Genomic DNA, 17,534 nt, shown 5'->3' on the forward strand with positions numbered 1-17,534 from the left:
GTCTTTGGCACGCAGGCTTGAGAAAGCTGGAAGCTGTCTGTGCTGGAGTGAGGGACTGTCTCTAAAATAAACACTTTACACAGTGACAAAAGAGCTCCTTGCACTGTCTCTAAAATAAACACTTTACACAGTGACAGAAGAGCTCCTTGCACTGTCTCTAAAATAAACACTTTACACAGTGACAGAAGAGCTCCTTGCACTGTCTCTAAAATAAACACTTTACACAGTGAAAGAAGAGCTCCTTGCACTGTCTCTAAAATAAACACTTTACACAGTGACAGAAGAGCTCCTTGCACTGTCTCTAAAATAAACACTTTACACAGTGACAGAAGAGCTCCTTGCACTGTCTCTAAAGTAAACACTTTACACAGTGACAGAGAGCTCCTTGCACTGTCTCCAAAATAAATATATGGTGCCTGCAGCTATCAGCTGAGCAAATGTAAGACCTTTTTAAGACTTAAGACCAATCTTTAGAAAATGTAAGACCATCTAACAATTACTTATTCAAGCTGTGCAAATTGTAAAAGAATCAAACCTTTTGATGCTTGTACAATACGTACAGTATCAATGCAGTGATAATAATAGTTGATGACAAGGGAGTTATTGTTCAATCTTTCTTTAATCAATAAAGCCGCACTTCATTCCAGCTGATAAACAAACAGAACGCAATTATATATTTATTAAAAACAAAAAAAATACGTTTTAAGTGACAATAAGAGCTGACAAAGCCGAAAAAGATGGTAGTTGTCAAGTAAGACCGCCACTGCGCTCTTACTTCACCCATGTTCTGACAAGGCTTTCCAGCACACACAGCTTAACTGGTACAGTAGGTGGGTTCACTTCACACAACATAGGAAGTCACCACCACTGGGCAGGTCAGTGGGTTGCTGAGGATTCAAAAGTTCTCTGAAACAGCCCAATCCTGTATGTGTATGACTTCATTGAAAACAATAGCTTTTACTTATTTTTTGCCACGCGGCGCTTGCGTGTCGTGTAGCGTTCGGTGTGAACGCCCCTTGAGGGTCAATGTGGCCCCCTCAAAATTTTAGGGGTACATTTTTCTTCAGTGAGGGGGTCAATATGTTTGATGATTCAGAACCAACCACTATTTCTTAGTTTTGTTTGTTTTAAATATGAGTTTACTGACCTTTTATTTCTGAAGAACAAAAAATAAAACTGTAAAGCTGTAGATACAACCGAGATGTCTCTACAATACTCACTGTCACTTTTTTGGAAAATATTGGTTAATGTGTCACAGTGTCACAGTGATGCTTGTGTATAACTGAGTAGAGGATGTTCATTGTACCAAATCACATTAGAACAGGGGTTTTCAATCTTTTTAAGCTGCATACCCCTTTCCAAAAAATGTAGTCCACCGCGTACCCCCATCTAAGATAGTCATAATAAAATGAAAACAGAAAAAAAGGTCTGTACAATAAAATGCACAAGCCTTGGAGTGTGTGATGGATACAATTATAAAAGTTACAGTATTATAACGGGAAAAAATATATTATTTATTTTTGGATAAAAATAGTCCCTCAGACAGGTTTCTAGTTGTTGGAAACATCAACATCATTTTATTGTAATTACTAATTAATTAAAATCAACAAAGCCTCCATGCTAGCCTCAATCCACACAAATCATTAACGATGGCAGGGAAATTGGAGAGAGCTTCAGCCGCAAGACATTTTTGGCATTTTTAATGTCTGACAGTATTTCGTCTTGATCGCCCTTTGCTAGTAATGTACTAGTATTGAGCCAACAATCCATATTTATTCACTGGCTTGAAAGCTAAAAACTCTTACTGTCACACCAGACTTAACGGCTTGTCAAATTAGACCACATGGCAATACTTCGGTTTCTGATTGGTCATTCATTAAAAGGTACAGCTGCCTGTCGCCGATTCGCACCGCTGGTACAGACCCGCTGGGCGCCCAACGGCGACGTCGGCATCCAAAGTTTTAAATAGAAACAATACATTTAAGACCTTTTTAAGATCTTCAGCTGCAAATCTGTCATTAAGACCTTTTCAATGCCTTAAAAATGGAAAAACAAATACGTTTTTAGGCTCTGTGGGAACCCTGAAACACTACACAGTGACAGAAGAGCTCCTTGCACTGTCTCTAAAATAAACACTTTACACAGTGACTGAAGAGCTCCTTGCACAGACTGTCTCTAAAATAAACACTTACTTTACACAGTGACAGAAGAGCTCCTTGCACAGACTGTCTCTAAAATAAACACTTACTTTACACAGTGACAGAAGAGCTCCTTGCACAGACTGTCTCTAAAATAAACACTTACTTTACACAGTGACAGAAGAGCTCCTTGCAGGGACTGTTTTCAAACTTTTCTTTCGTTTGACGGACAATGTCTTCATCGATTTCAGATATGAAATCTGGGGACTGGAGAGGAAGAAGAGAAGGATTGTTAAAACTATTAACAAACACAACAATTACAATAATTACAGTTTTTCATGCTTGAATATTGTTTCAAAGTTATAACAAATACTCATTTATAGCTGGAAAACAAAAGTAGAATTACCCTTATAAAAGTTTATTATAATAAAAGCATAGCAAAGTGTAAAAGCATAGGTTACCACTGTAAAGCCCAGAGAGATTTGGTAAAGCATATTAAAAAGCATGTCAAACCATGGTAAACTATGGTAAATACATGGTATAATTATAGGAAAAGCATGGGATAACTGCAAAATTACTGTTTTACACTTTTATAAGGGTATTACCATATTACAGTAAAAAAAACCTGGTACTTCATCAAATGACCTAAAAAAGAACAGAAAGACACAATTCTCTACAGTAGAACCTGTATTAGTTAATTTGCTCTAATCAACATTAGGGCCAACGGTTCAATCCAAAGAAGCTTGGATGGAAGCGTCCGTAACAAGCTGCTTCCGGGGCATTGATACGCGCATTGTGTACTTGCGTCTGCCACCCAGGTCAACCCTGCTTTATCAATGTGAAATCGGGTAGCCGACCCTCATAACACCGGGTCCTGCCTGGATAGGTTCTGACCTGGGTAGAGCATGCCAGTGTGCTAGCTTTAACTTCGTAGTGCTGTGCATCCTTTGTATAAATAGGCTAAATAAAATATACAAAGTTATGTCTAGTCTACACATAAGATAGATAAAGGAAAAGCTATTAGAATGCGGTGGTCCTAATAACAACAACAACAGCAATAAGAATATAATTTATTAAAAGGAAAAGTGAAATGCTCTTATTTTCTATGATGCCACACTACACAGAGAGATATGTTCTTCAGAGTTGGTTGATATTTCAATAATTAAAATGTGTGTTTGTAAATCTATTTGTTTTTGTATTATTATAAAAGCTGCCTTTTTGGTAATGAATAACAGAATAACATACAGTCAAGCCTGCCTAATACCACTACTGGCAATAACCTACTGTAATCTCTTACTATCAATACATTGAAATGTCCCATCTAGAACATAATCGAATATATATGTTCATACATATAAAGTAGTACATTGCAGCAAACAGTACTGAACTACTGATTGTATTAATGAACGCTGTTGAAATCTTTGTAATATCCAGTTCTATACTTATTGTAATTCTGTTTGCTCAGTCCCTTGCAGTGATAGTAAAGGGGTCAGTATAAAACTCAACATGAATATTGGACACTGTGGGCCCATAGTCACACAATATTTACCACAGTGCTAAGTTAACACCAGCTATTTTTTTAAAAAGAAACAGAACATTGACGGTAAAAAGCTTCAAATGAATAACGTGACCAATTATTTTACCATTGATTTTCTCCCCAATTTAGGATTTCCGATTATTTTTTCCCCTCATCGCAGCAATTCCCCACACAGCTCAGAAGAACTGAAGGTTCAGTTGATGTCCTCCGATGCCATGACTGAGCCAGCTTCTTTTTCTAAACCCAGGAACTTGAGTGCGGATGTCAGCTATTAGCCTCTGGAAGACAAAGGCCAACCCTGCAGGTGTCCGTCTGAGCTCACTGGGTGCATGGCTGGTAGAGGGTCAGTTGTAGCATGATGAGGAGAAACAGTCCCTGACGGTTTCACCTCCCTAACCCGCAAGAGTGCCAAGGCCAATGCAATGCTCCCTCTGGAATTCACAGCAAGGACACCCTATCTGTTTACTTCAGGAACATAAGCAGTTTGTCTCAATGTGCCTGATAGCACTCCTTAACCCTTTGCAGTCCATTTATTAAGTGCGTGTCAGGTGCATCAGGTCCAATTTATTTTCACACGCAAAGTTAATTTTAGACGCGCTGTTTAAAAGTATTTTTTTTCCACAGTCAAACGGGTTTAAAAGGCCCTGCATATCAACAAAGCACTCACTAGGCATCTCCAGCCCCGCCCCACCCTTTCGTTCGCTATAGCTTTCACATATGCTAAGAAAAAAAAAAAAAAAAAAAAATAATAATAATAATAATAATAATAATAACATACCGATCAATAATAATAATAATAATAATAATAATAATAATAATAATAATAATAATAATAATAATAATAACATACCGATCAATCATCTCCTGATCACTCGTTTTATCACCAAACGCCTCAATAATGTGATCCAAGTCATTATTTTATTACTATAACATCTGAAAAAAGCTCTGCAAATGTCTGTGATATTCTCTGAGCGCTGATGCGGTAACAGCCAGCTTGTTTCCTTATGGCCGCCGTTATCTGATGCCAGGGGCAAGTATGACTATTCATGAGATACGCCCTTTTTTTTTTGTTTTTTTTTCGGCTTGTCTCGGCTCATGTCGCTCCCACTCGGCCATTGAATGGTTTTCTCGGCTTTTTCCGGAGAAAAAACGACTAGAACCCCGTTTTTTGCGTTTTTTTGATGATGTCGGACAGGGTCCGACATTGGATCGGACAGGAATAATTGCAATGTCGGACCAGGTCCGACATAGGACCGCAAAGGGTTAATTCAATTAAGTTAACAATCTCCAATCATATTAAAATATAGTTCCAAGGGGCTCCCGAGTGGCGCATCCAGTTAAGGCGCTCCATGTGGAGTGCAAGATGTGCCCTATAGTCTGGATGTCACGAGTTCGAGTCCAGGCTATTCCTTTGCCGACCGAGGACCGAAGCTTCCAGGGGGAGGGAGGGTTAGGTCGGCCAGGGTGTCCTCGGCTCACCACACACCAGAGACCCCTGTAGTCTGGCTGGGCACCTGCAGGCTTGCCTGTAAGCTGCCCGAGAGCTGTGTTGTCTTCCGACGCTGTAGCTCTTGGGTGACTGCATGGTGAGTCCGCAGTGAGAAAAAAAAAGCGGTCGGCTGACGGCACATGCTTCGGAGGACAGCGCATGTTCGTCTTCATCCTCCTGAGTCAGCGCAGGGGTGGTAGCGGTGAGCTGAGCCTAAAAATAATTGGCCATTTCAAATTGGGGAGAAAATAATAAAAGATAATTGGCAACGACTAAATTTAAAAAAAAAAAAATATGGTTCCAAAATAATATTTTACATTTAGGTTACTATAAAATTAAAAGTATACAAACTTGGAAAGGGAAGGTGCAGTGGTATTATAAAAAAAAAAAAAAAACTGGTTCTGTGCTTTGGAAATCTGTCACCCTAGACTAGAAAAGTACTAAATGTTTTTTGTCAAACAAAAACAAAAATCTCTGGCTAATCTCTTATTTCAATTACCTCACGCTTAGACTAGATTTGGCTAAAGTCAGAAAAAGCCAACAAAGCATACTCTCTCACACCTATACGTCATTTGACAATAAGATTCTTTAGCAAGTTACTAGCAGTATGAGAATCTACAGGGAAGATTAGAAATCATGTTCTTGGGGCCCTGAATTAATTTTAAAGGCCCCAAGAACATCAAGGGAGCTGCAGGCCAGCCTGTGAAAGACCATGTTCACTGGTATGTAAAAATGAGCCAGGCCCATCTGCTACTACACTGCCCTGCGGTAAATAAAACACAAGATTCACAGCCAATACTTCATGAGAAACTGCACAAGCAAACAAGTAAATATGGGATTAACTGGCTCTACTTTCAGCTGTTAGGTTAAACTCACATGCTAGCACAGTGCAAGACAAAAATGACAGTTACACAGCTATTTAGCAAATGAGCTGGGAAGAGCTATGCACTCACAGCAAAAGGGAGGTTTTACTGAGAAACAGGGCTGTTGATGTATAAATGACAGCTACACAAGGACACAAATCTCATTATTTTTAAGGAATATTTTTTTTTTTATTCTAATGTTGTTTTTATTAATCAAATTCAGTTTGATATTCATGAAACTAGTTTATTTAGCAGCAGTGAAGAACGTTTTGAGAACATAACTTTATTTATATCCAGCGCACCCACAAACACAGAGGGTCCTCATAATCAGGTGATGACAGCACAGGATCTGACACGCTAAAAACAGTTGTATAAAAACTAGGAGTATAGCCAAATGCAATTTGAAATGTCTATAAGAGGTTCAGAGTGTAAGACAGGTATTTGGTGAAGTGACTAGCCTGGACAGTCAGCAAACTAACTAACATTTGGGGTGCAACTGAACCAATGGGACACCAAGATATATAGTAAACAAGGACACTAAGTGGGGTAAATGGGCATTGAATATCCCACCCCTAGTCGTTCTATAATTCTAGTTAATTTACATTTTGGGGAATAACTGCACTTGCAAGATGGACTTCTTATTTTTAAAGAGGAGGTGACTATCTATTCAGTGATATCAAGATATTCACTAAGTGGTCTGAGTGTGGCACAAGGGGCAATTAAAAGCCCCTGCCCCAGTCACTCTGCTGCTGTCCCAATACACTTGGCAGAGCAGTGTATATGATATCAGAACAACACCACAGAATATTTATCCACTGAAACTGACCACAGTAACTGATAGCAGCGTCTAATGTGCGGATAAAAACGACAGATAAGATCTGCCAATCTGAGGAACGTAAATTAGGCCTAGTGGTGTTGTGAAAAAAGGCAGAACTTAAACAGGTAGTGAGAGCTATGAAAGGATAGTGCTGTGACCCAAGACGTTAGTCGACAGGAATGAGAGTCAGAAACAAGGAAGCTGCAGTCCAAGCACTCGCATGCACATTTTAAACTAAACAACAAATAAACAGGGCAGGAGGGCCAAAACAAAAATGTAACACAACAAGCACAAATAAACAGGGCAGGAGGGCCGAAACAAAGATTTAACACAACAAGCACAAATAAACAGGGCAGGAGGGCCAAAACAAAGATTTAACACAACAAGCAAACATACACAAACACTGCTGTCAGACTGGACATTCGCCTTCACTGGCCAGACACAAACAAAACGCAGTAAAACACAGTTCCACACACCTAACTCCCCTCTTCAAACAATGGATTTTCTTCTCAGGTGGCCATTCCCCAGTTACCACTAAATTACCCAATTGGGGAATGGCCAGACATGTGATTGTTGGCAGGGACTGAATTAACCCCATACAGGCACACGTGTCTGTCATGTAAAGACATTCAGTAAAAGTAGTCACATGCCAATGCATACAGTGTGTACATGACATCTCCGTAATCAACTGCTGATAACACACTTATCATTCACAATCATTCACGTCTTTATTCTTTTTTTTTGGACTTGACCGTTCAGTACAGTACCTATATTTCACTATTTGACTTGCACATACAAAAAGGTGAAATACTGAAACCAGTGAATTAGTTAAAATCCTTAATTCAGGAAAATAAAGCACTTGTACAACTTACTGTCAACATGGCCTAACAGTGACATATCAAAGGAGCACTTACTTTCAATAATGCAGAATCTACATGTTATTTTCTTTATGGAGAATAATACACATTAAGTGTCTCTAATTACTATGCATTTACATAGTACTGTAGTTACTTAGTAAATATATGTGTACTTACACATAATTAGTGTTATTATGCACAGTTACAATGTAGTTAATGTGTACATCTTTTTGCACGATATAACCCTAACCCTTTTCTGATACAATGTACTTACATATATCATGCAAAAATATTTACACATTAAGTACATTGTAACTATGCATAATTACATTGCAATAATGTGTAGGTACACATGTACACCAAGTAACTACTAAGTAAATACACAGTAATTAGAGACACTTAATGTAAAGTGTGACCCAATAACATTTATGCAGATATATTACAAAGGTAAAACATGTAAGAAACTAGGGGGTCGATATGATCAACTTAATGTATACCCTGCATGGATAAGCCAGAGCTGCATGTTATTATTTCAGCATGCTGCAACACTGAGGAGTCAACCTGGATTGCATCAACCACTTATATAAAAGGATAAGCTTTTGCATACAGTTTCTGAGAAATACAGGGTTTCTGAAACATCTACACATTGTACTACAATTCTAATTTCAGAGAAAGCTATCCAGCAGGTTAAGAGGTAAACACGTTTGTAGGAGTCAAAAGGCCAGAGACTTATTTTGGAGCCGGCAAACAGGAATGTTGAATGTTTCAGTGTAATTACAGCCCAGGGAGAGAGAGAGCCTGCATATCAAAGCTGGCTGAGGTGCGTGTGTAATGTATTATGTGTAGGAGCTGCGTGTGGTTCTACTAACAACAAGTGAAGGGCTCAGACCTCTGAGGCAGGGTGCCGAATCCAGCCTCATTATACTATGCAGGGCTGTGCATGGAAGTTAAAAAATGAACTTGCTTGCTGTAAAGTAATCATTTGTTTTTTTGCCCCTCATTAACTGCCCTCTACTGGTCATACGATACCTCTCCTGTTGGGGTGCGATGAAGACTCGGCTTGCAATTCAGAACACAAATTCCTCAGAAATGCATTTGCACGCTCAATTGGACTGACTTAGAAATACTAAAATAAACTTTCTAATTGTATTTATTTATTTTTTATATATACATTTCGAGTGCCCAATTATTTGACCCCCTATTTTCTCCCCAATTTACAATGTCCAATTCTTTTTCCCACTTCACCACAACAATTCCCCACACAGCTCAGTAGAGCTTAAGGTTCAGTGGACGTCTTCCGACCCCACAACCAAGCCAGATAACTCTTCTACACCCAGGAACTCGAGAGTGGATGTCAGCGAGCTACCGGCCTCTGGAGGACAAAGGCCAGCCCTACATGTGTCCGTCTGAGCTCACTAAGCACCTGGCTGGTAGGGTCCGCTGTAGCGCAATGAGGAGAAACAGGCCCTTCTGGTTTTGTCCCCCTAACCTGCAGGAGTGCCAGAGCCAATGCGACCCTCCTGAAGAGAAGACCAGTGACATGTAGTCTTTCTCAGTGTCTTCAGTATTGAAATGAGATTTGGTTCCCATGTTTATAACACTGTGTGGTGTGGACTTCAGCTCCGATTGACAAAGTGTGAAGGATCTCTTAATGATCCCATTAAGAGGACTGTGCAAGTGATTTCATATGTGAAAACACCTGCACAAGGTTAATGCGCAAAACCACTACACACACATTCCTCTTCATGGGACTACTAAGAGATCCTCCACACAAAACTAATTTCAGTATTGAAGACACCGAGAAGGAATTTCAGTTCAAACGCATTTCATGGAGTGATTCATAATTATGGATGGGTTAGGTTTATCACAATCTTTACACAGAATGCAATTTGCCCTATATTTTTTATAAAAGTAAAATGAACCTGTTAATCTTACCAAACTAGTAACAAAAGCTAAACCCAGCCTATTTTCCTTTAAAAACAAATTCCAAGGCAATTGTTCAATTTGTGTATTTGTAGAAAATAAAAGTACGCTCCCAGTGCTGAACTGAACTATATCCTGCTATTCCATAATAATAATAATAATAATAATAATAATAATAATAATAATAATAATAATAATAAAAGCATTTTCAAAGAGTACTTTATGTTGGAAAATGTTATAAAATTGCAGCTGTTTTTGATTTGGTAAACTGTCAATGAAAAACATTAACTTGGTCAGAACAAATAAACACTTCCTGCTTACCACATAGCTGGACTGCTGATCTGAGGAAGCCAAGAAACTGCTTAGCTTTCCAAAAGTTTCTAATTTGTGATAAAGTTTAAAGGTTTTGTGCATTGCTCTTGGTTACTTTGACAGTGGTTCATATTCACAAATCTTAGCTCTTAAGAGCCGATGGGAATATGTCCACCTTTGAGCCTCTATGGGTTCAGTCCTTGGACCCGTCCTCTTTACCCTCCATATAAATGACCTGGGATCTGATTGGGGCAATGCTAATATATATCTATATGCTGACGATACTATTTTGGGTATCAGGATACTCGGTACAGGCAGTACAGAGGGAGTTGCAGACTGCATTTCATATTGTACAGCACAGACTATTTCAAGACTTATTACTCAGTGTATCTGAGACAAAAGCAAGGCTGTTCTGTTCTAACAGAATGAAGATTAAAAATCTGACACATTAGTATTAAAATTAAGACCTAAATTAGACTTTTTCTCAATCTAGTAGGTTAAAGTTGGTGACAGCTACTGTTTTCCCTGTTTTAGATTATTGTGATTATATTTACCAGTTTGCTTGTAAGCAGTCTCTACATAAACTAGATGTATAATTCATGCAGCAGATTTATTCTACAGTGCTCCCCTTTGGCACATCGTTGTCATGTGTATATAAAACTAGGCTGGCTCTCAAATCGGAGGATTTTTCATTGGTGTTGTTTTGTATTTAATGTTTAAAGGAAGCTCTTAGTTTGCCTGCCTTACTTTAATGTAGTCTTGAACTTCCTAGGTCACCTAAAGAGGGTAGTCTCTACAGCGTCATTGCCTTCTGTATTTTCATAAACCAGCCAGTTGCTTCAAAACTGCAGGTGAGACTTGCATAGCGAATGGAAGGTAAGATTTATGGAATCATTTACTTCTTTAAAGGCTGATTCTGACAGACAAGCTTTTCAATGCAAGGCTTCAGAAACCCTGAACCTGGGTTGTGTGTAATGTTCCAATGACTGCGGCACTGCTAGGGTACAGAGTCTATTTTCCTGAGTGACTAATATCGGTATGTAGGCTACTTTATTATGTCTGTCTGAATGCATTTTTGATAAGTGAACGGAAGACTGCACTGTCCTTTTCAAGGTCATGTCTGTAAACAAGCTTTTTTGTTTAATGAGCTTTTCCTCTTTAATAATTGAAGGACCACGGTGGCAACTGTGCAGATCCCTGTGTGTCACATTTATGAGATTCTTCATCACTTAGAATGTTACCAAGTTTCAACACAACTGGATAAGAATTTCTCTTCATTTATGCATCCCATATGCAGTAAATGGGTTCCAAAATACCTTCCACCAAACCTGGGCCACTAGAAACCAGCTCCCAGCTCAGTGGAACCAGCAGGCTGACAATCCTCAAAGGTCTTGACAAGACATTCTGTAGCCTGTTCCACTGCAACATGTTTGTGAATGCATGTACAGTACAGGGGCATTGAAGCATCAATCCTGCTGGTGTGACTAGACTTCTCAAAGACCATGTGAGCCTTGACGTCTCTCTTTAAACAATAATCGTCAGCCATTGTCTACAGTACTAGAGACCCAATATCTTTGAAAGGACCATGAATTGAAGATAACATTGGCTGATTTATTGGTACAAGGACCCACGTTTAAAGTTGTACTGTCTGAAACAATACATCCTTTTCAGACATTTTAAATTAAGAATAACCATTAAATTTGTACTGGACATTTTGAGGCTGTCCAGCAATCATTTAGAAAATAAAAAAACAGTTACCATACATTCCTAAAAGGGCACGTCTAGTTTTTTGAGAGTATTTTAAAAATATTTTATGATTACTAAATCCACAAGGACCAAAAAAAAGTTCTAGACAATGCTTAGCAATACTGAGTGGAATGTTAGTTATTTAAAAAGTACAAACTGCCTGCCAAATAGACTTTTTGAGCTCTCAGCTCTCATGGACTTCCACAAAATATACTTTTATAGGTGAGTCAGTGAGATGTCATTGCAATGAAAAAAATGTTAGCCATGTGGAATAACTATCCAGGTAACATTCCATCGTGTATAGGAGTGGTTTTAATGATAAGGTTCTATTAAAGCTGTCACACAGAAACGAATTAAAAATGGTTTCAATCAATTAAATACGAGTTTGTTATTCACTGAAGTTTTAACGATAAAGAAGCCAACAACAGTGTTACAAGTTTCATAAATATTGTATTCATTAATTGAAAGAAACAAAATAATTCAATACATGTTTGCTCTTCTGTTAGCTACATCTGTCTTAAATGTGCAGTTTTTAAAATTATACATGTTATAGCACACATGTACTTTCATTTTAAAACATGAGATCTGGAACTACTTTAGGTTAAAGAAAGCTCTGAGTTTGCTTGCCTTTCTTTCCAGGAAGTCTGTTACTGCTATCCTTCTTTTGTCATTTCACACCAGCAGTGTCTTCTGGGTTAAAGTATGGGCATCATCAGATTCCACAACCAAACCAATTGCGTCTTTACACCCAGGAACTCGAGAGCGGACAGTGTCCGCTTTGAGCTCACCTAGCCTGCATGGCTGGCTGTAGTGCGATGAGGAGAAACAAACAGTCTCTGCCGGTTCTGCCTCCTAACACAGAGTGCCAGAGTGAATGCAACGCTCGCTGCGAAACCCCCAGCGAACACCGTGACATCGCACAGGCAGGACGTTAGCCTGCGTTCCCCTGACTCTATGACTCCCCCTGCACGCCACCCAGCCGTGCTTTTACCAGGTGAACCATTCTATTGTACTTGCTATACCAGGGCCGGATTAAAGGACAAGAGGGCCCTACGCTAACCCATATTTTGGGGGCCCTATGCACAATAGCTTGTGTTGTAATTAACAGCCTGTAGGTAAAGTGTATCTGCAGCTTTCAGTTCTACATCAGATGCATGTTCACCATTTAGACCTTGCAAACAAATACAATGCGTACGTGACCACTGACAAGCAACCAGACTGTTTTACCAATTCCATAATCTCCTGCTTGTTATACTCGGCAACTTTAGGTAAGTATTCATGTCTCAGCTGGGCTGATGATCTCCAGTAATGTTGCAGGACGTACAAAACAGCTTACCTCCATCGCTGTGTAAAACTCCTGCTGGATACTGCTTTACACAATCTGCTGCAGACACATTTTTAGAGACATCCATTTTCTTTATTACAGTGTGTATTATTTTAATTCCCCGCCTAGATTAAATGTACTGTAGTCACATGACATAATCACTGCACAGCACTGAGTGTGGAGAATATTACACGCAGGCACACAGCAGAGCTGTACAGTTTAGTTAATGTGATTTTTTTTGTATGAAATACAAATAATAATTATGAAATAAATTATTTTTATTTCTTAAGAATATTGAAAAAAATCACGGCTAATTTCACGATTTCCGCAAGGTATATAAATAAAGGGAGAGAAACAAACGCTACGCCCTTCTTGCCGGCTGCAGAAAGGCAGCCTCCCGCATTATACATGTTTACCTTTACCTGCCTTTCTTCCTAAAATTCAAAACCCCTAATTAAAAAGGAAAGTTTCTAAAATGTTAAGACGCATATGTTGCACAATTTGAGACAGGCCAGGTTTTTAAATTGGCCCTAAAACTGAAATAAATGAATGCGTAAACTGAGCCTGATTCATACATTTTATCCTGCAGACTGACGCCTCTGATGTAGGACTAGGGACGGATCTTTCCCAGGAGGTAGAGGACATTGAGCATTTGGTATTGTACATTAGCAGGAAGCTGCTTGCATGAGATACACAGAGACCAGGTATGCTGTTATCGAGAAGGAATGCCTAGTCGTCATAAAATAAAAAAATGAACTGAAAGCAAGTATCTGTGCACCTCTCTTCCTGTTTGTGCGTGGGCCCAGCCGCCCACATGCAGTTTTTGTAAAATGTTCCAAAAAACGGCGACCTCGCGTGGGCCCCAATTCTACTGGGGGCTCTACACTGCAGCGTAATTTGCATATAGGTTAATCCAGCCATGCGCTATACCCATAGGCGTCGGGTTATATATTCTGGAAAGTGGCCCAGCTCCACCAATGTTTGAGCTTATATGTAATAAGTGTATATAAAGTGTAATAAAATTCTACATCATAATGGCAAAATATGCAAGAAACAGCGTACCTATTCAATAACATTTCACATCAAATTAGTTTAACAGGGGAAACAGCATTATTTCTCTTTTTTTAAAAGTGAAAGTTCTGAGCCCTATTCATTCTCGCAAGCCTTTCATGTCTCAGAAAGGGGCAGGTTGTGTCAAGGTCCACTTTCTTTTGGCATTTTCATACTCAATGTTAGATTTGTGTGTTTTGTTTTTGCTTTCAGAATTATGTTAGTCTGTCTGCCTACGAAGACCATAAAATTACTTGCAAACCACTATGAGCCAAGAACGACTCCATCACCTGGCACTTTACTGAGCGGTAAGTCGTCTATGCACTAATCAGTGTTTACTTCTATCTTTGTATAAACATGAATGTATAATTAAGTTGACTAGTATAAATGCTTGATTATGCACCAATTTTGTAGTTTTCATTTTCTCCTGGTTTGTGGCTTATTTATTTTGGTGTAGAAGTTCTGCTGTATGCACCATGTCCTGTCCATATGACAGGCACAATAAGGGTATGGAATGGTAATGTTTATAGTTTGGCACAGGATCTCCTCCAATAAAAACAGCTTGTTGAACGGAGCTGGTCACTTACCTCTGGGGTGAGGTATTTACGGATAATTTCCTTTCCGTTTTCTGCCAGCTTCTCGTCTGGAGTGACTTCATATTCTATCTGCAGAGATACAAAATACGAAGAAAATATGAGAGCTTAAATTTGCAAGACACCTTGCGTTGGAAAAATAGTTTGGACATCCCTGTTTGCAAAAATCTAATTGTTATCTACCTAGCTCATTGTGTAGCTCTAAGTTTTCCATACTTTATTTTCACTTTGAATAGCCCATTAACCCAGCCACAACACTACTGCAGATTTACCCCCAGTGCAGCAGGTATTGGGGTGTGTGTTGCATGTGCCCCACTGTACAACACCAGTTAAAAGTAGATTTAACACACTCACATATTGACACATATAGATTCTGATACTCTTAATAACTTGTTGCATGATGATTGGAGAGGTAGCTCTCTATATGCATGTACTGTATGTATGTTTCCCTATATTAATACACGAGATGTGAGGGATATTAATACATGAGATGTGAGGCTCTACACAGGTCATGACAAATCAATCAATCAATATTTAATTGCAAAATAAAAGCCAATGATCAATAATTGATTAATAGTTTATCTGTACTACTTGGTAATTTTAAAAAGATTGTTTTTTTTTTTTTTTTAAAGAAGCAAAAGCTTGTTGCTCAAAATGTTTGTTTTTCAAATAATAATTTAGCTTTTGTATTGGACCAAGCTGTTGGGAAACGGTCTCTGTAATCCTCCATTATCTGCGAGGCCCTGTTAAAGATAATTCCTGGATTTATCACATATATTTTGGTGCACTGCTGGTACCACTGCCATTGTGACTGTGTGTAAAGTGCCACGCAAATTCAACATCAATGTTAAAAGTCATCAGTCAACAGAAGTACCTAACTCAGTCCATATGCACTGGGTTCTAGGAGGCAAAAACAATGTGCTAACCATGCAATACGAATCCTGTCAATCAGAGCTCACAAGGAACACATATTGCTAGAAGTTCAGGAGCACTTTATTGAATCATTTTAAGGCTGTCTGAACTTTTACAACAAGTTTGCTGGTGCTTTTTATACAGTTGTGTAGGCCGACTCCATCAATGCTAATAAATCCACGATATCACAGATGGGCTCCCAATAGGCTCCCAATCCTTGCTAAATCGCTAAACTGTCTTGCATCTTTTGTACGTTATCTGAATAATAACTGGTTTGGTCACTGATTATTACACGAAATACAATGTTTCACCAGCAGGTGTCACATGCTGAAGCATGTGAATACCAAAAGCACAAAGCTTACATTAAGTCATTTTATACTGTACCGTATGATTGTGGTAACAGTCGAATATGCCAAAGCTTTTGCTGAAGAGATAGAGATGGAGAAATACAGCATGCTACAGCCCAAACGAATAGTTCTGGTGATATTATATAAATGAACCCTCGACGCTGAGTCAGTGGGTGCCCTGGGGTTAGAGCTCCACAGGAAAAAGTAGGGGATGAAGAGTATCCGTCAGGAAACAACCATGGCGATCACCACTCTGCTGTTACATTGTAACAAGGACTGCATTGTGAAAGATAAGTGCCCTGCACATTGAAGTCCAGCGATTAGCTGCCGACTTGCATACAAACTAGAAACTGATAAAAAAAACTGTCCTTTATTTTCTAAGGAAAATGCTGGCAACCATAGTAACAGGCGGCCTGTATTTGGCTTCTTGAAAAGTCTAAGGGAAAGTGCAAAGGCTAATGAAACTGAAAAGGTACAGAACTAAAGAACTCAGTGCCATAGTACTGTACATTAGGCTGCATGTGTTTCCCCATTCCAATAGGCCTATTGGCTTTATTGCCATTTTTCTTTTCGTAATGTTTGCATTTCATAGGAAAAATTCTGTTCAACCTTTGACCTCCATGGGCAGGTAAAACCATCAGGTTTATTCGAAGACAACAGGTGCATCCATGGTTTGCACATTTAAAAAAGAAGCATATGGACAGGCACCTCCATATATTCCCAGATCATATTACATCTGCTAAAAAGTCTGGTCCTGATTGATGTAAATATTGAGACTTTACTTTATCTGGTAGGAAATCTCTTCAGTAGTGTCTTGTCTTCAAAAAAGGACATCCAAAAATAAACGGCTGCATAACAATGAGCTGCTGGGCGTCTGGAGAAACCAAACTAGTGCTGAAGAAATGTACAGTCAGGGTTTAGCCTGCGTGAATGCTGGTGCCTGCTTCCCAGCGGTGAAGAAATGTACCGTCAGGGTTCATTCTGTGTGAATGCTGAAGGAATGTACCGTCAGGGTTTATCCTGCGTGAATGCTGAAGGAATGTACCGTCAGGATTTAGCCTGCGTGAATGCTGCTGCCTGCTTCCCAGCATTCCCCGACGCAAGTGGAGAGATGTTGTTTACATACTGCGCTGCAACAAGGCATGCATGGAATAGCACAAGAGTCTAACGATCTTCAAGACTGCCAGGACGTGTTAACACTTTTTATGGAGTCAGGAGTTGTAACAACTGCAGGAGTTTAAAAGGAGTGCTCCAGGCATATCAAATTGAACACGTGGTTGCTGTAATCCTTACCACACATTGGGCCATGTGCACAAAACTGCACAAAACATTAACCACTGTGATAAAAAGGAAAGGCAGCTTTTATCGCACCGCTTTTCCCCCACTGCACTGGTGCCTGTTTTCTTGTGTACTTCTGTTGCTTCCCAATAAAAAAATGTGGTTACACAAAGCAAGTTACTCTTTAACTTGATTTTAAAACAGACTCAAGTTGGTATGTTGCATTGGACGGACGAGAAATGGGAAGAATAAAAAGGCAGTTTTGAAAGCACGCCATTTACAAAGGGGAAACAATTTTTCACATTTCAATGCTGGGTTCTCAAAAGAAGTTTAGAAATTATTTCAAGG

At 39.2% G+C, this 17,534-nt stretch overlaps 1 protein-coding gene across 6 annotated transcripts in view; it reads right to left on the minus strand.

Annotated features, from left to right (window-relative positions):
- The window catches only part of LOC117418215 (G protein-coupled receptor kinase 5-like), a 124,884-nt gene that overhangs the window by 30,596 nt on the left and 76,754 nt on the right, over positions 1-17,534 (minus strand). For 3 of the 6 annotated variants that reach the window (XM_059035707.1, XM_034030983.3, XM_059035708.1), the window contains 2 exons: positions 14,644-14,721; positions 2,305-2,405 (listed from right to left, as the gene is read on the minus strand). In XM_059035707.1, coding sequence (XP_058891690.1) covers positions 2,305-2,405; positions 14,644-14,721 — 179 coding nt within the window. Of the gene's footprint in view, positions 1-74; positions 83-122; positions 169-2,304; positions 2,406-3,781; positions 4,069-14,643; positions 14,722-17,534 lie in introns of those variants that run through there. The other 3 variants (XM_059035709.1, XM_059035710.1, XM_034925938.2) reach the window with 3 other exon arrangements.

This window comes from Acipenser ruthenus, chromosome 13 (assembly GCF_902713425.1).
Source record: "Acipenser ruthenus chromosome 13, fAciRut3.2 maternal haplotype, whole genome shotgun sequence".
In the NCBI taxonomy this organism is placed as follows: Eukaryota; Metazoa; Chordata; class Actinopteri; order Acipenseriformes; family Acipenseridae; genus Acipenser; species Acipenser ruthenus.